This window comes from Diplotaxodon limnothrissa, linkage group LG3, assembly GCF_057381915.1.
Source record: "Diplotaxodon limnothrissa isolate DT_005_m linkage group LG3, D_limnothrissa_male_GT1.1, whole genome shotgun sequence".
Taxonomy (NCBI): Eukaryota; Metazoa; Chordata; class Actinopteri; order Cichliformes; family Cichlidae; genus Diplotaxodon; species Diplotaxodon limnothrissa.
In genome coordinates, this window is record NC_140598.1 from 46,164,400 (window position 1) to 46,188,170 (window position 23,771).

General features: G+C 37.7%; 1 protein-coding gene across 1 annotated transcript; it reads right to left on the bottom strand.

Moving 5' to 3' along the window:
• Positions 1–18,026: 18,026 nt before the first annotated feature.
• On the bottom strand, positions 18,027–19,827 carry LOC146636123 (C-type mannose receptor 2-like). Its single transcript, XM_085350722.1, has 4 exons — positions 19,794–19,827; positions 19,317–19,691; positions 18,834–19,187; positions 18,027–18,373 (listed from the first exon to the last, which is right to left on the bottom strand). Exons 1-4 carry the CDS (start codon positions 19,825–19,827, stop codon positions 18,027–18,029), a joined length of 1,110 nt encoding a protein of 369 aa, XP_085206848.1.
• Positions 19,828–23,771: the final 3,944 nt, after the last annotated feature.

Below are 23,771 nucleotides of genomic sequence, written 5' to 3' on the forward strand. Positions count from 1 at the left end.
GAAACAAAGATTTAAACAGAACTTCTTTGATGCACACTTTATGTCAGGAAAGAAAAGATGGATCAAGACAAGATGGTAGGAAATATGAAATAAATGTGAACCATTATAAACCAGAATAGATAATAATACAGCAGCTCATGAACAGGCTGATTAAACCATTTATGTTACTCATCTTGAAATCTTGTCACGGTGTGTAGATGAGATCGACCCAAAAGCAGACATGGTGGAGACAGAACTAACTTCCCAAAAAATAAAGCGAGCCTTTACTGTGGCTGATGGCATGAGAAAAACTCTAGAGACACACTGGAACTGGGAAAACTAAGGGGACTAAGAACACTGTGTAAACTAAAGGACTATGGCACTCTGTGAAAGAACTATGAAAGTGCTATGAAACACAGTGAAACAATGAGGGAAAACTATGAAATCTGTGGTGAGGATAACAGACGATCTGACAAAGAACAGTAAGAGACAAAGGACTTAAATAAAAATGAGGTGATCAGGGGAGGTAGAGAAACACAAGAGGATTCAGCTGACTAGGATGAACATAATGCTGTACAGGAACTGTAAACCAAAACATAAAGACATGAAAACTGGACTTTCAAAATAAACAGGAAAACATGACAAGACGCAGGCGTGACACGAACTTGACAACATTAACCAGGCAGTCAAAAGACATGACCAATAACACTCAATAAACAACAACTTTAACACAGGAGAAGACGACACAAAGAAATTAAGAAACAAAGTACTAACAGCAACCTAGAAATTGAGCTAAACTGAAACTAGAACACAAATGAATAAAAAATGACCCAATACCATTTTTTTTCTTTTTTGAATACACAAATGTACATTACATCAAGGTTTTAAACTTACATGTGATAAATTATTCTCTATTCGGTGTGTTTATGAGGACAGCTCTCAAGTAAATATTAAAATACACTAAAAGAGAGCTCTCTTTGTCCAGGTCAGGATTTGAATATTACATTTTAAAAAGTGCATCTGTTTCCTCTGACAGACTGACTCACAGATGGGGGGGATTTAAAAGGTGTCATTTACACGATGAGGAAACAGGAAAAAAGGTGCAGAAACTGCTGCACTGCTAACAGTCCAAGAAGCAAAAACATATAAACACGTCTTCCTTATTTATGTTGCTAATAACTTCATCCATTATCTTAATCTGGGAGTGAGGCACAGGGAGAGCATGGACATTACATAAAATGAGTAGATAACATCCATCCTCTTAAACACTTCTCCAACTCAGACTTGCAGGCCAGCCTGGAGGATATTCCAGCTGCGTGTCTGTGTGAGGCTGATTACACTTATTTTATTATTATTATTCATATATTGTTTAAAAAAATGTAATGTTAAGGTGGGATATTGGACTATCAAATCAAAATGATCAATTAAAGTAGTCTTGTTTACACTGCACTTTTATATACATAAAAAACCTGAGTAATTTTAAATAATGTGTACATTGATGGAAATTAGACAGAGTTTGTAACTTCAATTTGCTTTTATAATACATTTTGTGCTGGAAATGGGAGATGAAGATCATGCTCTGAATGTGTAAGGCAAACAGACTTGAGTATTTTATCAGGTTACTCTAAATGACTTCATGAATATTAGCTCTGCTTCTGTTTTCCTTAAACAAACACCAGGTGTAATCTGCTTCTGTTAAACTGTTTCACATAAGCATAAACTAAGAGCGGTGAGGTGATGTAACATTACAGTTAAACGTTTGAAATGTTTTGTTTAGTTTTTTTTAGTTTTGGGTTTTTTGTTGTTTTTTTACATTGAACTGCACTTCCAGTATTAGATATTTTGTTCAGCACTGTAACACATGGAGGGGCGGGTTGCTACATTCCAAGATATAAAACATTCTAAGTATTCCATTCGTCTTATCAAATCTGAATACCTCATATAAAAAAGAAAAAACAGAGAAAACTGAGCTGAAGTGACCCACACCGCCGAGAAAATACACCAGTGACACAGGTATAACACAGATGTGATGACAAACATCACAGGACGAGCATGTCAGGCACAAAGACAGGTGCCTGACATGGTCTCAACTGTCAAGATCTTCAGCTCACAACTCTTCACCAGCATTCCCAGAGTGCGATGACTTATTACCCCAAGTGGAGGAGTTTAAGTATTTTGTTGATGAGTGAGGGCAGAGAGTGATCTATGAACAGATTGGTGCTGTGGCTGCAGTGATGTGGACACTGTACCAAAACATCGAGGTGAAAAGAGAGCTGGATTAGGTGGCTGGGGAGAGGCAAGTCTGCTCTTCTCTGCTTAGGCTGCTGGCCCCAGATAAACCAAAGATTATGACTCCAAACTTTCCTAACTACTTAAAAATAATAATTTGACGCCTGGCAGAGACCAGTGGCTTGTCATGTTTCTATCTGTTTGTCGTGAAGTCCAGTCCAGGCTTCAACTTTATGCTGTGTGGAGTGTCATGTCTTCCATGTCAAACGTTTTGGCAAGGTCTGCAAATGTTCGTTTTCTCTGTTTTCATTTCATTTTTATTATTGTAGGGTCTTAACCTTACAATATAAAGGGCTGTGAGGAAATTGTTGTTGTGATATATATATAAAAAGATTTGTATTGAATTGACTTCTTGTCTTTAATAAAGTGGTACAGGTGAGACATGAAGAAGAAACACTGACCTAATGTTGCTGATAGGAGAAAGAATCTGATAAATCATACAATCAAACTGATCAGAACTGAGCGGCTTGAGCCACAGGGTTCATAAATAGTGTCAGTAGTCTAAATGGTTTCATGAAACCAGCTGAAATAAAGCTGATGAATAGAGAAAATCCCTTTGCCAGTTAGAATTAAAAGAAAGAAACTCTACAGCATCTTTTATGTCAGATATATTTGAGCTGACATATAGACAGCAATATTCTTAATCTTAAAGCAGTAATATAAAAATAACTGAAATACTTTAAACTGACTCCACACTTTACAGTACACAAGTCACCCGGCGTAATGTAGAGGAATAAAAAGGGAGGACAGAGGGAAAGAATAAAGATGTGCAGCTAAATGCTTGTAAATTAGTGCCAAATGCCAGGTCATTCAAAAACACAAGTTCATGTCCACTTAATACACTTGTATGCGTCTTATATTGTGTGATATATTTCAGTGACTTTTAAGTTTTTCAAGAAGAAATTTTGTTTGGTTAAAGCAGTGCAGACTCATTTTGTGATTTGGTCTGATCCTGTGTTTTTGTGCTAATCATGAGTGAAACTTTATCCACAATCAGTCCCAAATTTTAGCTCTTGTCTTCTGGACAGCTTCCATACTAGATGAGTGTCGTGGACAAATTTAAGTGCTCTGCTGCACTAAAAAATTACTCATGTAAAATATTTTAGTTTTTATATTTGGTCGCAAAATTTAAAAACCAGAAAAATAGAAACACTGTCAGAAATACTCAGTAACGACATCATCTACACTCGACCTGTGCATATGCACATAGATTAAATGACTTAAAAAACTTTAAACTTACATCTGGTTAGTTCTCTCCTTGATGTCTTTCCTCAGTGTGTTCGTAAAGACTGCTGTCAAAAGAAGATTGTATGTGACACTAACACAGAGATCTTGTTTGCCAAAGGTCAACATTTGAATATTAACATATTCCACCAGAATGATCCAGTCTATATTTCGAGGATGAAATGGGGATTTTATGTAATGCTGTGGAAACAGAAATATAACACTGCACTGTTGAACATTGAATGAGCAAGAGCAGGAACAGGAAAAAAAATGTAAAACTATAAATAAATCTTTCCCATTTATGGTTGCAAAATGTTCCAGGTTAATTTCATCATACAATATTCAGTGACTGTTAGTTTTCTGTTAATTGCTGAGACACGGGGACACAATGAAGGTAAGAAGAGTAAATATTAAACATGACTGAACTGAAAACTGAAAACAAAACAGATAAAACTAACTCTCCCTTAGAGCACAGAAATCATAGATTCAACAATGAAATATAGCAATGGTCCACAATGAAATGCAGAGACATCAAGGACAGTTCACATAAATTCCCCAATTTCATCAAATACATCAGGTTTAGAAAGTTCTCTGCTTTATGGTTTCCACAGGGTTCAGTGCTAGGACCAACTCTGTTTACATTATACATGCTTCCCTTAGGCAGCATCATTAGAAATATCCTGTCTCAGAGTGACGCTGAAAAACTAGTTCATGCATTTATTACTTCCAGGCTGGACGACTGTAATTCATTATTATCAGGATGTCCAAAAAACTCGCTGAAAAGCCTTCAGCTAATCCAAAATGCTGCAGCAAGAGTCCTGACAGGGACTAGAAAGAGAGAGCAGATTTCTCCTGTTTTGGCTTCCCTTCATTGGCTTCCTGTTAAATCCAGAATTGAATTCAAAATCCTGCTCCTCACATACAAGGTCTTAAATAATCAGGCCCCATCTTATCTTAATGACCTTGTAGTACCATATCACCCTATTAGAGCACTTCACGTTCTGCTTTTAAGATTAGGCTTAAAACTTTCCTTTTAGGTAAAGCATATAGTTAGGGCTGGACCAGGTGACCCTGAATCCTCCCTTAGTTATGCTGCAATAGACGTAGGCTGCCAGGGATTCCCATGATGCATTGAGTTTTTTCTTTCCAGTCACCTTTCTCACTCACTATGTGTTAATGGATGATCTGATATCGTCGTGTTGGTGTTGTTCCCAGATCATCATGAAAATGTTGTTCCAGGTTCAACATTGCAAGTGACCAATCACATTGTTTGGTCAGGGGGGACGACCGGCACTCTGAGTTGTGAGTAGTGTGCTGTTCAGAAGAGCAGTGCCACTGTGTGACTGCACGTAACAGTGCCTGGCACACGGGAGCACTGACTATGTGTCAGTACCACAGGCAATGAATCTGGAAGCTTAAATTAAGAAGAAAGAACAAAAGTTAGAACTGGAATATCATGTTCATGGAAGAGCCAGACAGGAGTATAGAACAGGCTTACTCTCTCCCTATTAAAACAAACTTAACCATCCTTGATAACTGTAATACCTTAGATTGTGTATATTTGCAGTATTAACTTAAATTTTTTTGTGATCACCCAAACACACATTGATTAAACTATCAGACCAGTCAAATTAGGTGTGATAAAGCACGGAGACATGGAGAACATTCAAGTTGATTTGCCTTTAGGAATGAACTTAAGAAAACATATAATGTAGATAATTAAGATCAAATGAAGCACATAGAATAGTAACGTAATGTAACACCCGTCCCACGTTCTAATGAGAGGGGCCCTGGGTTCCTGTTGTTACTTTTCTACTGATTTTTAATGCTTATGGTATAAAATATGCAATAAAACTACACTATATGGAAATAAATCACACACAAGCAGGTCAATTATAAAGTTAACTCCACTTTAGTGAATGATTAATTAACAACACAAAAGAAAATAAGTAAAATAGATAAAGTTTGTTAAACAATGGTAAGGTATCTACTTCAACAGAAACAAAATAATCAAATAATATTGTGGGCCCACACGCACTCTCACCAACACACACACACCTCAAGTGCTACAGTCTGTCTGCTAGCAAACCCCTCGTTGCAGGCCTGAGTCATGGCTCGGGTGCGTTGGGACCTAAAACAATACGGTCGCTTCACTTGTTGCCAAGCAGTAAAATAAAAAGCACATGCAAATAACAGTACTCCCACCTCCAGGCAGTTCAAGGGGATAGCGGGGAAACTGGATCAAAGCTACCAGCCGGCCGCGGCAGCAGCACTCACAGTCACCTTCTCCACGTGCTCCCACGTGAACACATAACTCCAGCACACCAGCAGAAGGGACATCTCTGACACGCCAGCAGGACGTCTGTCTCCTCCTACTGAATCACACAACCCCGCTAAATGCCAATTCACATGCGATAACATTCAATCTTAGCATTAGCTTAATAAATAAAAACAGAGCAGAACAAGAGCTTAGTGAATATGCTAGGCTACGCTAGCGGCTATGTTAGCAGCTGTGCAGTGGTACTCATACAGGCGGCATGTAAAGAAGCAACACTGACCTAAAATAATACAAAAATTAGATGATAGAAAAATCTTGGTCAGATAAACAATGATCTGTATTCAGTATATATTCTGGAAAAAATACTGCAAAAGTTTAATGAATCAGCATTGATCTGTGTTCATTTTAAATTTTAAACAGTATATTTGGTAAAACAATCCACTTACCCATCAGAATAAGCAGATACAGACTCCATCTTTGATCTGACAGATGAAAGTGATATTTTATTGCGCAAGGAAACAAAGATTTGAACAGAACTTCTTCGATTCACTTTATTCCAAGAAAGAAAGACAAGATGGTAGGGAATATGAAATATATGTGAACCATTATAAACCAGAATCGACGTTAATGTTTTTTTTAATAATTCAGCAGCTCATGAACAAGCTGATTGAACCATTAATGTTACTTATCTTGAAATCTCTTGGTACTTTGATTAATATTAGTAATAATTATGTATAATATATGTTTTTTTTTTCTTTTTTGAATACACAAATGTGCATTACACATCACCTCTGTACCACAAATATGTAATAATATTAAATGTTTTAAACTTACATGTGATAAATTATTCTCTATTCGATGTGTTCATGAGGACAGCTCTCAAGTAAATATTAAAATACACTCAAAGAGAGCTCTCTTTGTCCAGGTCAGGATTTGAATATTAAATTTTAAAAAGTGCATCTGTTTCCTCTGACAGACTGACTCACAGATGGGGGAGGAATTTTATACAAGACTCATAAAAGGTGTCATTTACATGATGAGGAAACAGGAAAAAAGGTGCAGAAACCGCTGCACTGCTAACAGTCCAAGAAGCAAAAACATATAAACACGTCTTCCTTATTTATGCTGCTTAATAACTTCATCCATTATCTTAATCTGGGAGTGAGGCACAGGGAGAGCATGAACATTACATAAAATGAGTAGATAACATCCATCCTCTTAAAAACTTATCCAACTCAGACTTGCAGGCCAGCCTGGAGGATATTCCAGCTGTGTGTGTGTGTGAGGCTGCTTGCATTTATTTTATTATTATTCATATATTGTTTAACAAAACATGTAATGTTAAAGGGGGATATTGGACTCCATCCATTCGCTTCCGCTTATCCTTTTCAGGGTTGCGGGGGGCGCTGGAACCTATCCCAGCTGTCATAGGGCGAGAGGCGGGGTACACCCTGGACAGGTCGCCAGTCTGTTGCAGGGCTAACACACAGGGACAGACAACCATTCACACTCACATTCATTCATTCGCACATTCACACCTAGTGACAATTTGGATTTTCCAACTAACCTATCCCCGCAAGCTGCATGTCTTTGGACAGTGGGAGGAAGCCGGAGTACCCGGAGGGAACCCACGCAAACACGGGGAGAACATGCAAACTCCACACAGAAAGACCCCGGCCTGATGTTGGAATTGAACTCAGGACCTTCTTGCTGTGCGGCAACAGTGCTAACCACCGTGCCACCGTGCTGCCCGGATATTGGACTATCAAATCAAAATGATAAATTAAAAGTATTTCTTTGCACTTTTATATACATAAAAACTTGAGTAATTTTAAATAATTTGTACATTGATGGAAATTAGATTGAGTTTCTAACTCTAATTCTGCTTTCAGTTGTAATAAATTCTGTGCTGGAAATGGGAGATGAAGATCATGCTCTGAATGTGCAAGACTGTCAGCTCTCTACTTTCAGCACTCTCATTTCAAACTTGAGTATTTTATCAGGTTACTCTAAATGACTTCATGAATATTAGCTCTGCTTCTGCTTTCCTTAAACAAACACCAGGTGTAATCTGCTTCTGTTAAACTGTTTCACATAAGCATAAACTAAGAGCGGTGAGGTGATGTAACATTACAGTTAAACGTTTGAAATTTTTTGTTATATTTTGTTTAGTTTCTTTTTCTTTTTTTCTTTTTTTTTTACATTGAGCTGCACTTTAAGTATTAGGTATTTTTTCTGCACTGTAACACTTGAAATGTAGAGACATCAAGGACAGATAAACAGTCTAAAATAAATCAATAAACATGAAAAGAAGACCAAACCCATGAAAATGTCCATGAAAATGCATTTTTATAAAGTAATCTAAATTATGGAGACAACAGGATGCAGCTTGCCAGCATCAGTATTCAGATATGCTGCACTCTGTCTCTCACCCCACATCATGTGGGATCAGCTGCAGCTTCAGTACTAAGTCCTCAATCTCACCTATGGTGGTTTTAAGCTTTGCCATCTAATTGTACAAAGAAACTTTCAAGATCCTAACCTTCCTTGAAGTCAGGTATTTTTGGTTCACCTACATGAAGGTTTTCTGCTCTCTGTACCAGAGCAGTTTGTACAACATGCAGCTGAGGCTGTGCATGGAGTGGTTGAGATGGAGAAGCGATTCTATGAGGTAGCTGCAAAGCTGATAGCTGAGTCTCAGTCTCTTGCTTTGGGAAAGCTGCTGTTGTAGAAACGTCCCTCTGGACAGAAGGCTGATGAAGTTCAGAATATACATCATGTTGCAACTTTGGTTTACTATCGCTAGTGTTAAGGTTCAAATATTGAGGAAGGAGAGTACAAACAACCATGGTCCAGAACTTGGTCAAACAATTGACTTTAATGAAATACACGCGTGGGGGGACCAGCTCAGTTCGCCGACAGGGCTGATCTCCGACTTAATCAAAGCATAAACAGATATTTTATACCATCAGGGCTTGAATTTAATGACGCCCCCTCAACGTCAGATCCATTTCATACATAGGTCAGATCAAAACCACAATGACTTTTAACACAATTACAAAGAACATTGTCTCCGTCTCCACGCCAGGTGCTTCCTTTCCCTTCTGACTTCCACTTCTCGTCTAGAACACCAGACACACATCCTGCAAGAAACTATTCCTCTTTTTGCAGAGACAACAAGAAATTGTTCCTCTTTCGCAGTTGTGAGCAAACATAACTAACCTCTCACCTATAAATTATTCTCTCTAACTGAGTGTGTGTGTGTATGTCTGTGTGCTAACCACAATTGCACCCTATTTCACCTCGCCGACTAGCTCCTGACCTCTCACCAGACAGAGAGACAGAAGCCACTCTCATATATGTAATAACCGAACTGAAACTATGTATATGTCATCTACTAAATAAATGTTTTAATCCAGAACCTCTACTAAAGGCTTAATACAAGAATATGAACTTATAAACGATAATAAAAATGACCTGATATAAGTGTTTTGTAAGCATGTATTGCAATTCCTTCTATGTTCTAGTTTCCCTCAGCATGTATCACCTGGACAGTCACGCCAGTGAAGCTTAAAACCCTTAATGAACTGAACATCAACTCAAAATAAGCACAGATATGCAATATGTATAAAATAGTTATAACTGCATCTGGAATACAAGGTTAATATGATAACAGTATGCATAAACATCTTAAGGCCATCTTAAAGCTATCTGTTACATTGTTAAAGCAATGATCACACTGCAGATTATATTGTGCTGGTAAAATACTTTTGTTCATCCCCACACTAGACATGGCACGATACCACTTTTTTATGTCCGATACCGATAACATATATTTGGATAACTGCCGATATAGCGTATTTCATAATCAATAAAATGTTTTTTTAAATATCTTTTAAATATCTTGCTGCATTTTGTATAAGTTCATACTCAAGTTTAAAAAACAAAACAAAACAAAAGCTATTCTGTTATACCTGTATGTAAAAAATACACTGCACCCAAATTATTTCATAGTTCAGCAAAACTGACCAATCTAATAAACTTAAACCTGCACCATCCTCCCTATTCTGGTATTTTAAAGAGTACTTAGTGGAAATATTAAACAACCTAACTAATAGGGTTATCAACTCCCAGCAAAAAGAAAAAAGGGAACCACCCCCCACACTGAAAAAAAATTGGAGTGACATTTACTTAAAAAAAGCTAGGCAACTTTTTCCACACAGAAAGTGCTTGTAATCTTTACTCGGGCTATTTCTAAGTAATTAATAATTATAATATATAATAATAAGTAATAATTGTGGAGGTGGGGGTGTGCTACCACAGAAACCAAAAAAGCTCGGGCCAGCAGCATGTGTCCAAATTTCAATCAAAATCGTCTGATTTCATCATAAACAATCTGAAAACAAAGCTTTAAGTGTAAAATAACAAACTTGTCCTTTAAATAAGAGTGATACATTCTCAGTGTGTATGACCTCATCTTTTCCATTAGATTATGTAATTAAAATAATTAAAAATTTTACCTTATTCAGTGAGTCCAACATTGGTTTTATTTTGGTCCCTGCAGTCCCGCCCTTCCTTCGAAATATCTCCAGGAGTTTGGTGGTGTACCCGTCCAATCTGGACAAAAACGTTCGCTCCAGATGAATTGTGGTTATTTGCTTAAACTCCTCTTTGATCTGAAATGAGAGATAAAACACAAAATCATGTCAAAGATGACTCATGAGATCTCACATACACTTAGTTGCTGCATGAACAAGAACTGGATTTACCTGATTTTCACAGAACAGAGAAGGCCACCTCTCTAAGAGGTCTTGGATTGCGGGGCAATCCTTGACAACCTCTTTTCTTCTCATAGCGAAAGACTTCTCCATTTTCTCATTAATTGCCCTCTCATTGTTCTTCTTCTTCATTTCCTTCAGCAAATCTAGTCTCTCCATCTCTAAGGTTTCCTCAGTCTCACCGAATGGCAGTGCTTGCAGATAGTTGACTTCAGCTTTTTTTGCCCTTTTAAAGCCTTTAAGTGAACCCTCTTCACTGGAGCATCGTCTCTTCAGTGTGTTCACCTCGAGCTCTGGAATGGCTAATTGGCGACCTCTTAACTTTGCCCTGTAGTTGCCCATTTTATACTTTATCCTCTGTTGCCAACCATATAAGGCCATTAAAAGACCCTGGCTCTTTGAGGCATGGGTATTTTGCTACCAAGGCTTCAGCAACAGCTAAAATCTGGACACCAGTTGGATATGCTGTGAAGCCAAATATAGTCTCTGCAAGCTTCTCAAGAATGCTACTAGTTACGCTTGGGTTGTTCAAAAGTGTGCCATCATTTTCATAAGCTTGCTTTCCTGCTTCCAGTGCAAGGTCTATATCATAAGAGAAGTCTGGTTTTTCAAACTTAAATGGCCATGGCTTAGACCTGTAGGATGGTCCACTCTCATCTGGGGAGGACAACAGGATTGTGTCGCATACAGATGAGGAGGAGCTTGCTTCTTTAGATAGTGGAACTGGAGATTCGACTTCTGACATGTCCACAGTAGTGAGACTCAAAATTACTGGTTCAGTTTTTACTACTTTGAGGTTAGCTTTATCTTGTACTTCCTCAATCGAGGTCAAAGTGAAGAACTGACTGTCGAAATCCATGTCCTGGTACATAACAGTGAATGGTCCTGTAATATCAAATGTCTCTCGAAGAACATCATTGAGGTCCTGAAGTGTGCTTGGGATGCCTGCAGGTAAAAGTAATTTGTGGACATCAACCTCCCCAAAAATGATCCGCAGTTTCGCTGAGGGTGCCATATCAACAGGAAGAAGCTGCAACAACAGAAGAGAAATACAGACATTTATTCACAAGCTTCTCTCCTCACATTTCAAAAGGATAGGCAAATGTGGTGCTTTAAAGTTGTCAGGCGTCTTCCTGCAAGGGTGTATGAAGTAAAGGATAAAAATGTTTAAGCTCTCTTTGCTCAAGTAACTGCACACTCCCTGTGTTCTCCAGCTCATAACTCCTCAGGTGTTCATTGTACCATGTATTTTGTTGTCTCACGAAAAAAGTCAGTTTGTTACAAATCACCATTATTTGTAACACTTCAGAAAAGTCAGGCAGTCCTGCAGTGGAACCACAACACAACAACATTCCCACTGCATAGTTGGTGCCTAAACTGCACACATTATTGGCAACATGCACAGCTGTAACAGCAGGGAATCTGCATTTCACCAGGTCTTTTAGATCATCCTTAAGCACATCTAAAGAGACCTCTGTTATTTTTGTGACTGCAAGTGATGGTTTGACAGAATGTGATTGATGATATCCAACCATGAGCTGGTGCTTATTTGCAAGGGACAGCAAAATATTCCTGAAACAACCAGTGTGTCTTACCACCTTCTTGAAAAAGCTGTGTTTGGCCTCGAATCTCATTGTCCAGAGGGCAGCTAGGGGGCCAAATTCCCGAATGAGCTGAGGATAGTGCTCAAGGAAATGGTGCTTGGGAATGAGCTTATGTTGGGGGAAAACATCAAGGAATCTGCTTCGGTGTTCTGAAATGATGCTGTCAAGATAGCAAATGCTTTCTTCAGTATGGGCTCGAGACATGACAAGGTCCACAATGTCTTTCAGTGTCATCAGCATCTGCCATACAGGCTCTTTTTGGGGTACTTTTAAACCTATAATCAGAGGCAAAAGACGTAATAAGCACCAATTTTCATGTGCGTTGCCCCCTACTGATTTTCGAGTCGAAAAGTTAGCAGGAATGACATGAGGGCGATTTGTTTTATCACTCCACTTGTATGGGAAATTGGAAATGGCATCATTCAGTTCCATGAGAGAAAAATATTTTTTCTTGATCAAGTTATCAAATGCCAAAGCCAGTTCCACTGGAACAATGCCCCCCAGCAGATCATGTAAAACATCTGGAAGGTAACCAGATGTAACATGAAAATGCTCAAGATTTTCTGACAATGCACACTGTTTTTTTACACCATAACAATGAGGGTGATCTGGACTAGACACAGCTGTCTGTACATGCAGTGTATGTTGATCTTTGGTTCTTTGATGAAAAGACCCAGATCTCACTTCATTGGACTGAAACTTGGATCGCTCCCCAACACAAACCGGCAGATGTATGACCCTGCAAAGCTTTCGACAAATCCTGCCACAGAGTGCGCCCCCAAATTATCTGCCACCACACTGACCACAGTCCCTTTATTGGCTTTCCCTAACGCTGGAACAAAAAGACCATCTTTCTCCAAGCTTTGGATATCTGTTAACAGTGGCTCTAAAACTCGCTGGAATCCAAACTGCTTGGTGTCTTCAGCCTTACACAGAATTGCAAGGTAGATTGATGTCAATGTGGAACGTAACTGCACCGGAATGTTTCCCAACACCCAATAGACAGCTGTGACTTTGTGCTTTTTTCGAGATGTCCCAAGAGGATTACATACCTCAAAGTCATCAACGTACAGGATGAGACTCACTCTGTTCTCCTCTACAGAGAAAAACTTGTTGTTTTGATAGTGAGATCCATCACGAAATGTCTGGTACTTAAAGTCATTTTCAGTTTTTTTTTCACCTTCAAATGTGTTTTCTTGAAAAGACTTACTTAGGACCTGCACCAAGGAGGGCAATATTGGGACATACTGGAAGGTTTTGCCCTTTTTTTTTTAATATCAAGTATGTGTTCTCCAACAACTGAAAAATGCTTCTTCATAAACTCTCTTCTCTTGTAATAAGTTGTGAAAGGGCCACCTGTCCCCAAGGCAGTACTTATAGGGTGTGTCTCACAAAGATTTTTCACTAAATCTGAGATAATGGCTGGATCCAGATCACAATTATGGCTTTTCAAGGTGGACACCACCACATCTCTTAAAAGTGGACCAGATGCAGAGGTGGATATAAACTGAAGCTCATCTACTATTTCATCAATGCATTTGTTTGGAACATTGAACATGCTTTCTAACTTTAAAAATAGATGGCCAAATTTCTCTTTCATATCTTGAAACAACTCCTGTGGTTCCCCATCCCAAAGCTCTAAGCTCGCTTCCACACAGGTCTCATCCTGAGCAAACATGGGTTCATTAGGTTTGCTTTTTAATACTTCAGTTTTAAAATCCTCAAGGGTGTGTGACTGGTGTTTTCTGTGTCTATGTGTAGCAAAGGTGGAATAAATATTTGTACTGAAGTTGCAGTTTTTGAAAACACATGCAACTACTTCAAACTTCCTTAAGTGGTTGTTAAGATGCTCAAAAAACTGCTTCTCTGAATTAAAAAAAACAGAGCCGCAAAGTAGACAAGTAAATGAAAGAGGTCCACTTTGTGTGACCATCTTCACATGGTGTCGAGACAAATGGGTCTTAAGGGCATTAAATGTTTTAAACGAGCAAGGGCAATCAGTGTGAAGACAAGGGACTGACTGGCTGCGACCACCATTTCCATGCTTTAGTCTGTAGTGTTTTAACAATCCCAACCTCTTCTCTGACTCAAAGCTACATATCTTACACATCCATCTCATGTTGTGGCACCTTAAACAGACAAATTGACCATCTCAAAATTAAACCAAACTGCCACACAAAGCAATTATGTGACAAGTTAAACCTAATTGTTACTAATTTGATTGAGTTCAAATTAGCAGTCAGAAGGTCCTATGTTCTGTAAAAAAAAAAAAAAGAAAAAAAAAGAAAAAAGGTTATCTATAGGCTTTTTTTTTTTTCAAAATACACCTCATGGCAGCGGTGCAGCAATTATTTTAAACTGGACCGTGGTCGTTTTATTCACAAAGACGTTAGTTAAGGCAGCAGGCGTGTGTTGTTTAGGTGGCCATCTAAGCTGTAAAGTGCTGTGGGAAATTCTGGACATACCTCCTGCCAGGAAAGTTAGTCAGCAAGTCTAGCAGGAAAATACACTATTTGCTAGCGCAGCTGCTTTCAGTGCGGAGAAACTGACTTAAGTAGGTGAGCCAACAGGAACGTACAAAGTTTGTTCTGCTTAAAAATTACATTCATGGTTCCACTTCTTCCCGTTTCCGTCAAGTCTGCCAACCGTCGAAATGTGGACCATGGTATGTCTGAAGAAAGACCGCTCAAATGTGGGGAGGGGCTTTGACGTCATGCTCCGAATGCAGAGAAGGTGGCCATATTCACTGATGTCACTCCATTACATTTTACTTGGAAATATCAACTAATTAAGCCAATGAATTGGTTTAGTGAATATTACTTGGATCGAATGATTCAATTTACATACAAAACTGAGGACACATAATTACAAACAATCCTCAAGTAATGCACTACAAGAAAAACTGCTATTTTAGAGTAATAGCACTGAATTTGTATTTTTTTTGTAAAATTTATATAGCTAATTGAAATAATAACTACAGAGCCAAAATAACATTATTTTCAGTGCACCCTCATAATGCTTAATTGACGGAATCGACTTCAATTTAAAGCGCGTGTAAAAAAAATGCACAGAAGTCAATCATTGTTCTACAATAATTAAATAGATTCAACATCTTTCTTCAACAGAATTGCAAAGGAAAAAGTACTGTAGCTTTCTAGATTATAAATTTGACTTAATAGTTATACAGTAATGGACTTCTATACATTTTACATCAGATGACAACTTTGGTTGTAAGATTCAGATAATTATTTATTAAAAGCTAGACATGACAATTAGAAAGAAAAGTATGTCTTTGTGCCCCCTTTTCCCTGTTCATGCCCTATCGGCCCCCCTGGCTAAACTGTGCTAGATCCGCCCCTGCACAGTTACCAGCCGTCAGCTACGTAGAAAAAGATCCTGGTGTAGAAAGTAATATTAAATAAATTCTAACAGCAGCTTATCAAGGTTAAACGTGCTGCTGTTGTTCAGCTGCTGGTTTCCTCTTTCTGGCGCAAAGTGGGCCAAAAACAAAGAAGAGAGATGGACTCACGACAGAAAAGCCGATCAGCTGATCATTAAGCAGTTTCATGGAGAGGGAGGGAGAGAGAGGCAGTCGCTCCATATATCGGTTGTTAAGCTTATCGTGGGAATGCTTTACAAACATTCAGAGATGAACTTACACACTTGCTTTACTTCTCTCTGGGATAACTTCCTCCAAGATGAAATGCCGGTTTGGAAACGAGGCTCCAAATGCTCAACCAGACCGCTGACAGGTCTGGCATGCCACAGCCGCTCTATCACCAGACGCATACTGCTAAGCTCATGAGCTGGGTTACGCTATGACGCAAGTTTTGTGAGGCGCTTTTGTGATATTTAATGGATTAGATTACATTTTTTATTTCTCTCCGATATCCGATCCAGTAATTTAGGTCAGTATCAGACCGATACCAATACTAAAATCGGATCGGTCCATCTCTAATTATCGCTCAGCTGTTTAATGTTTTTATTAACAGTATTGTTTCTGTTCTTTTGGATCATCACATAAATTCTCAAATTTCATCAAAGAGATCAGGTTCAGAAAGTTCTTTACTCACAACCCCAACTGTTATTTGCTTAGGTCGTACCGCTGGTTCAAAATCATCCTCATCAGCCATCTGGCTCAGCTGTTTTCCACCTTCTCCTTCTTCCATGTCAGCAAGGGAGCTTATCCTTGTCTCACAGATTTTTCTACATCCTACTCCTTTCTTTTAGCCTGTTTTCATCTTTAATTCACAGACATAATTAATCCCACTTCTGGCACCATTGTTACGCAGAGAGGTGTGGTGTGGAAAACAGCAGACATCACTCTGAACAGACAACAACATTAGTTTATTGGACAATCTTTCACACATCAACTTCCAAAACTGCAACCCACTAATCTCTCCCACATCCCACAGTCCACCTTTACACACTCTCAAGCAAAGCCTTCTCAATTCAAACTGGCCTATGAGACAAAGAACATGAGTTTTCACAAATAATCATAACATTATAAATCACATGTCATATATGCACATACACAATTTAAAGGTAATTTCACACTTCTCGAATTACTTTAAATTTCTGCAAATGGTTGAACAACCAAACTCCTACTCTTTCCAGCTCACATCCTATAAAAGATCTGGTTTGACCTGGTTACTTACACCAAACATTTCACTTCTATCTTCATGCACAGGTTTCTTTAGCACTCATTTTACATTTTAAAAAGCCCACCATAGGTGAGTTGGGGAAGGACTTAAATATTCGTGTTTCCTAACATGGTCTGTAGTAGAAACCTGTAAAATCACATTAGCATCGTGTATTATTTGCTGTGGATAAAGTGTAACAGTCACATCTGTACACGCATTAGAAATGTAATACATGTTTACTCTGGTGTGAACCTGTAAAGCCACTAGATGGTACTGTTTGGCTGTCATAGTCTATGTGAATACTTTCGAATTTGTTTTGGTTTCTGAACTACACTACAGTAAAATAACAATTAAATACATTGATTTAAATGATGACTTTCTTTTTAATAGCTCATATTTGTCTTTAGAGAGGTCTGTGGTTGACGCTGCTATTTGTTGCTTTTTCAACTCCTTTGTTGTTGCTGTAGATGTGGTGGCTTTAAATCTTGGAGCTTCACTGCTGAAATATTCAACTCTCACCCCAGGTGAAAGCTTGCCATGAATGAACCACAAGTGGAAGGTTTCTATTGGTGGAAAACGTGATAAAACACTAGAAAAGATGTTGTCATGAACTCTGTTTCAGTTCACTCTGTGTGTCTGTTGGAGAGTTTTGTGTTGGCTAATTTTAAATGTTATTTGAAAACACAGTGCAATTGGTTTCCTAATGATTTAAAATAAATATTAATATGCTAATCTGTGTAGAAATAGGTGCTCAGAGGACTACTGTAAGTAGTGTAGACTGTTACACCTGCAACTCAGTTTATTTGTCCTCACAGACGCAAATGATCCGTTTACAACATGTCGCTTCAAATACATAATTATGAAAAAAAGAGTAGTTTTAAGTCTTTTCTGCCATGAATTGTCCTGAATTCTCAGTGAGATTGATTTATATCATATGGTAAATATTAAAGATTAAAAATATTAAAATACTTTATTTATATTTATTCAATTGCTATTTCTATACTCAAAAAATAACAGCAAATATAATAAACAAAACATCTAACAATAAAAGTGTAAAAACTGAATAATGCAGCAATTGTGAAGTAAGTAAGTCTAATATCACTGAATCAGACAGTCAAGAAGAAACTAAGGAAACCAAATTTAATGAAGAACACGAAAAGTCTAAAAAATACGAAACTACACAATCAAACAATTTCACCTCAGAGTGAAATCTTTAAGTTATGATTAAATCTTATTCTAAAGAACAAATAAAATTATATTTCTCATTGTCTCTCTGACTGACCCACTCATACTGTCCTCCTCTCATCATGCCCACAGCCCTGCCACAATCCTCAGTCTTTCCCTCTCTGCTCCACTTCTCATAACAGACCAGCTTGTCATTGACCCAGAACCACAGATCCAGAGTGCAGGAGTAGCGCAGGCCGAGCCAGACAAAAGGACTCGAGGCATTCTTGGCTCTCACCTCTGCCCATCTCTGTTGGTAAGGGTTAGTGATGGAGACCAGTCCCCTGTGAGACTCTCTGCAGTAATCCAAGGCCTCCTTCCAGGTCTTGTTTTCTTTGATCAGGATCAGCTTATCTGCCATAAAAACAAAATAACAGGTTCAATTGAATCTATTGAACTGTACAATTGAGAAATTCTATTAACTGTTTATTTTGTTCTAAAAAAAAAAAAAACTATGGAAAGTTTGTGTGTTTCTCTACCCTCAGTAGAACGAAGTGTGATAATAGTAACAATCCTCACTCAGGTCAACAAGATCCTCAAATATTCAACTTCTTTACAGACAAGAGAGACTTTAAAAAAAAAGTGGTTCAACAGTTGCTGTAAGTTATCCCACAGATAATTAAAGTGATTTGGCTGCATTCATAAACTCATAAATTCATTCATGTCTTAGAAATTCATTTGTAAAAGAAAATCATACATCATCCATAAATAGGTTGTATAAACATATACAACATGTTCAGCTGGATCTTGTCAGTGATTCCAGTGATCCTCCTTTTAGAGAAAACCAGTCAGACACATGTTGATAAAAACTCACCATCATAACAGAAGAAGGGTTTTTCTTTGTCACATTCATCAGAGCTCCAGTTTCCTGATCTGTTTAACAGAGTCATAGCACATGTCTTGTTGCTTTGTTCATCATTGAATAACTCCATATCCCAGTATCTGAAAGAGAAATCACTCCCATCTGACCACCTCCAGCTGTCTCTGAACAGACCAACCCATGCTCTAAAAGGAGTTGCCTTCGATTTCATAAGGGCCTCAATTTCTTCTCCATCTACCTGATCGAGTCCACTGGCCAAGTCAGTGTAATTATATCTGCAGTAGCTCTGAGCCTCTGTCCAGTTCTTATACTCCTCAATCAAATATGTTTTATTGTCTTTCTTCATTCCTGTGAAACCAACATAAAAAACACACAAAGACATCCCCCAATAATTTATCTTTAGAAACCCTCCACCTTTTTAATCACATGTGATAACATCACATTTCATACTTTTTATTTATTTTCACATCTCCTCACCATCATAGCAGATGAACCACATAGTACTGTCACATGAAACATCTACCAGCTTGTCTCTTTTCCTCCTACAGTTTCCAGGCCCAGGTTCAGTTTCTTGTCTTCCATTCTGATTCCAGCTGCTGTCATTATGAATGTATTCCACTCCTGGCAGAGACCAATGCCACGTCCTGTTTCCACCTGTGTTGTTGTTAAGTCCAATCCAGGCTTCTCCTTGATTCTGTGCAGAGTTACGGAGTCTGCTCATGTCTGTCATGTCAAACACTTTGGCCAGGTCTGTATATTTCTCTCTGCAGTATATCTGTGCTTCAGACCAGCTCTTGTTTTCTGCAATAAAGTGGTACTCATACAGGCGGCATGTAAAGAGGCAACCCTGACCTAAAATACAGAAATATGATAAACATAATATATGTTCTGTTAGAAGAAAGCATTCAATGAGCAAACTCAAACTCGACAGCACTGGTAAAATTATCTACTTACCCATCAGAATATGCAGAAATAATATCCAGTGCATCTTAGCCCTGTCAGATGAAAATGAAAATAAAGATTCCAACAGATTTTGTGTGCTGGACTAATGCATGTATGTCACAATTCTTCTCTGTTCATGGAGATATTTAGAACATGTTAGGAACATGCAAATTAGGTTTGTTCTTCCTACAAAATGCACAGACTGTCACTACAGCACAAACTAGATGAGTGAGACATTCAGCTGACAGTAATGACTCCATCTGTGAAAGGAGAGGTTTTTAACATTAAGAACTTACATGGTTTTCCCGTTGACTCTGCTCGCTCTTGTCTCGCCCTTCTTTTCTTGCTCCTGTATTATGCTGTAATGTAAGCCTTGATTACTTCATTAAAATCAGAATTTAATATTTAATATTAAAATAAATTAAATGTAATATTAAACTTGTGACATTATAGAAATGAGCTGCAGATCCATAATTACATGCATTGGTGCCAAGAATAAAGATATAATAGTGTTAACAGGGTTACCAATGCTTTTGCAGTGACACCTGCTTTCATTGTCTGTCTCTGGTTCTCATGCTGCCTAAAGACTCAAAAATCCTTCTTTTATGGGGAAATAAAATATTTGCATTACTTCTATGTTACATAATTTATTCTTCTACATGATCCCAGGGGTGTTCTAAAAAATAAAAGGATGCCCTATTCAAATATCCTGTAGTATTCAAATCATGAAAACCATCTACACAACAGCATGCCAACAAAACTGTGTCCATTAATTTGTCCAGTTCAAAACTTAATCTAATATTTTATTTTGAAGTTCATTCATTTATCAGACCAGGGTTCATTTTCCCAGTCCTCAGCTGTCCCAACATTAGCTTTGCTGATGTGAGTAGAAGCTGATCTACTTCATGAGCCAACATGCTGTGCACAGTCCAGCACAAATCTAAAAGATAACCTCAGCTTTTTATATGCTGCAAACAAGGAATGTCAGTCTGCAGCAATGCTGCTCATCTTTATGTTCTTCAAGGAAATCAGAGAAAACCTTAGAAAATCAGAGAGTGAAAAACTCTGACGATAAACTCTGTGTGTTTCTGTAACACTGAGAAAAATGTGTTTTTAAAAAATAATGAACTAACACTCGGTTATTAGTCTCTGTTACTGTCATGGTGCATGCTCAATCATCCAGGTAAGTAAGTTGGAGTCTCTGTTACTGTTAGATATCATTTCCCCAAGAAAAGTACATTTCTGCATTGTGGACATCTTTGAAACACTGTAAAGTCAGCTCATGAAGTATCTGAAGTTTTCGGGTGCTGGCATGTCACTCACGATGTTACGGTTAGCCAAAAATCATTTTTACCCACCTTTGATTTCCTGTAATGATGAAAATTATAATAAATGTGCCATAAATACAGCTTTAAACTGCACCTCTGCATTCCATCATGAGCATGTAATGGCGTTAAGATTTTATACTTACATGTGGTTAATTCTTCTCTTCTTCTTTCACTTTGATATGTCTTCTGGATGCACTCATGAGGACTGTCACAAATATTGCTTCTTATACTAACACAGAGACGTCTTTTTGCTCAGGTCAGAATTTGAATATTAAAATACAGACGTTTCAAATATCTCTTACTCCCATGGTGATGCACAGATGGAGAGATTTTCTGTAAAGGTTATGTTACACTCATTTACATGATGCAGTGGAAATAGGAAAAAAGAAGAGGACTACCCAGAGAAAAAACCATGAAGTGTAATTCTGAAATATGCAGGTTGAGTTGAGTGTTGTGTTTCTCACAATCTGTAGTTGACCTTTTTTTTTGTTACTTGTATGAAAATGTGATAATCATTTAGATAGCTTGCAGGTAAATTATATAATGCAATGGGGGAAAAAAACAAAAATGCACCACCGAGTTACCGAGAGCAGAACGTGTCATTTTCATGCACTTGTAATAACTGTTAACTGTTTTTATGTCAACACTTTGGCCATGCTGATTCCTGCAGTATCTCATTTTATTCTCTTGAGTATAGTATATAATTAAATAGGTATTCATATTCAAATTTGTTCAGTGTTTATGTTGGCAGAAGGAAAAAACTGACTTTTAAAGTCACAAGATTTCACTTTAAGATGCTACCATATATATGTACTATTTGAAAGACTGCAGTCTGGTGGTGGAACTGAACTCAGGTTCTTCTCGCTGTGCGGCAACAGCGCTAACCACCATGCCACCACTGAATATCAACAATCAGCAAATAAAAAGTGTATCAAAAGTGAATGGTATGTGGTATGAAATATGCAAACCATAGTCCAAATGAAGACAGCATTATTGAAAGTCATCCATTTAATCTTGATTATGGTGTGTATGCTGTGAGCATGAGAACTTCTTCAAAGAACTTCTGTATTATCAACTCAATATTTTTTCCCTTGTTTAAAAATAAATAAATGAATGAAAAAAAAAAGCCTCACTTCTAAAAATAAAATCTCTTATTTCCATAATGACACAACATTAGGTCATTTACCTAATGCAATGGTTTAAAATAGGACACAAGAAAAAGAAACACTTTCATTAGATCTGTATCTTTCTCTGGTATCTGGGCTTCATGCCAGGTTTGTTGTCTTGTATTAAAGGTCTTATTTAAGGTTTGTAGTAGATAAAAGTATAGATTTTTGTTTTTAAAAGTATGCAAATAAAGTGTAACTTTCCAGAATAATGACAGTCATCTAGTTTTTCTTTAGATTACATTAATTACACAAGAAGAAATAAGGTTTGCTATTCTTCTTCTTCTTCTATTGTATTCTTGCAGTGAATTATTCTCGAGGTCAAAGTCAGTATGACAAATGCTTTGGTAGGAGGAGGGCAAACAGAAGCAGACTGTGTCATGTGTTTGTTTATTGAAAGCAGAAGTGAAGTTGCTAGTCACTCTGCCTAGTTTACATCAATACATCAGCCATTAACTGAGAAATGAAAAGTATGTGGATGCTGAAAGCGACTTTGGTCCACCAGTCAAACATTAAAGATAAAGTATGCAATTTTCTGAGGTAACTTAATACACAGTTCATTGCAGATATTTGGGTATGATCTATTTAAGTCCCACTGCTCCCTTCTACCAGATTTGGCTCATCACTTCAATGCAGTTTTTTATTTGTGCTTTTTTTTAATCTAAGGCCAAATAACAACAACAGTGACCTCAAGACACTTCATATTGTGAGGTAAGACCCTACAGAAACACACAGAGAACTCCAAGAAAAAACAGCTAACAGTTGTATGGCTCTACAAAGGGTTGTGGGAGTTTATACTTAGAAAGTTGTTTACCTCTGAGGTTTTCATCTTGGCTTATCTATAAGGCTGGTCCATCCACAGCTTGCTGCAGAGGGTTATATCCTATCCCACTTCCAATAGATCTCTGCTGGGGAGAAGTCCAAGGATACTGGCTTTCCCCGAAATGCACAGGGTAAGAAACTAAGAAGGTGTGTAGAGAATTCGGTGATATTGTTTACTTTGTTTATGGTTGTTATTAATTCTCTTTTATGTTACAATCCTCCTTTTTACCTATCTAACTTAAGTCTTGTATTCTAACACTCACAGGATTTTCAGCAGTTAATTATTTGTATTAATAAACCAAGGGGGAGAAAATACTGGTTACCTAGTGTGTTGTTAACATCCTCCCATTGCTCATAATTATCTATAGTGCAGCACTTGTTAAAGCTTGTAATGTGAATTATTTTGATTCGGCACCATCTGCTGCTAAATTTCTGAATGACTTGTGATAGAGCTAGCAGTTTTTCTAGAGCACAGTGATAAAAGGATAATACACTGCTATTATCATATTATTACTGTAATAATGTAGGAATTAAGCACTAACAATCATGTTAAACCTGCTAAACCTGAGAGACTTGTGTAGTGTTATTATTTGTATCTATCTATCTAGATTCTAGATCAGGAGTGCGGGCCACATACAGCCCACTTTGATCTTAAGCGACGAGTAAAACTCAAT

Excerpts from the sequence above, each read along its gene's own strand:
- LOC146636123 (XM_085350722.1), bottom strand. The coding sequence starts at position 19,827 with ATGCACTGGATATTATTTCTGCATATTCTGATGG. Across the intron at positions 19,692-19,793 it reads ATTTCTGCATATTCTGATGG|GTCAGGGTTGCCTCTTTACA; the intron begins GTAAGTAGATAA and ends TCTGTATTTTAG. Across the intron at positions 18,374-18,833 it reads ACCCTTCTTCTGTTATGATG|ATAAGCTGATCCTGATCAAA; the intron begins GTGAGTTTTTAT and ends TTTTTATGGCAG.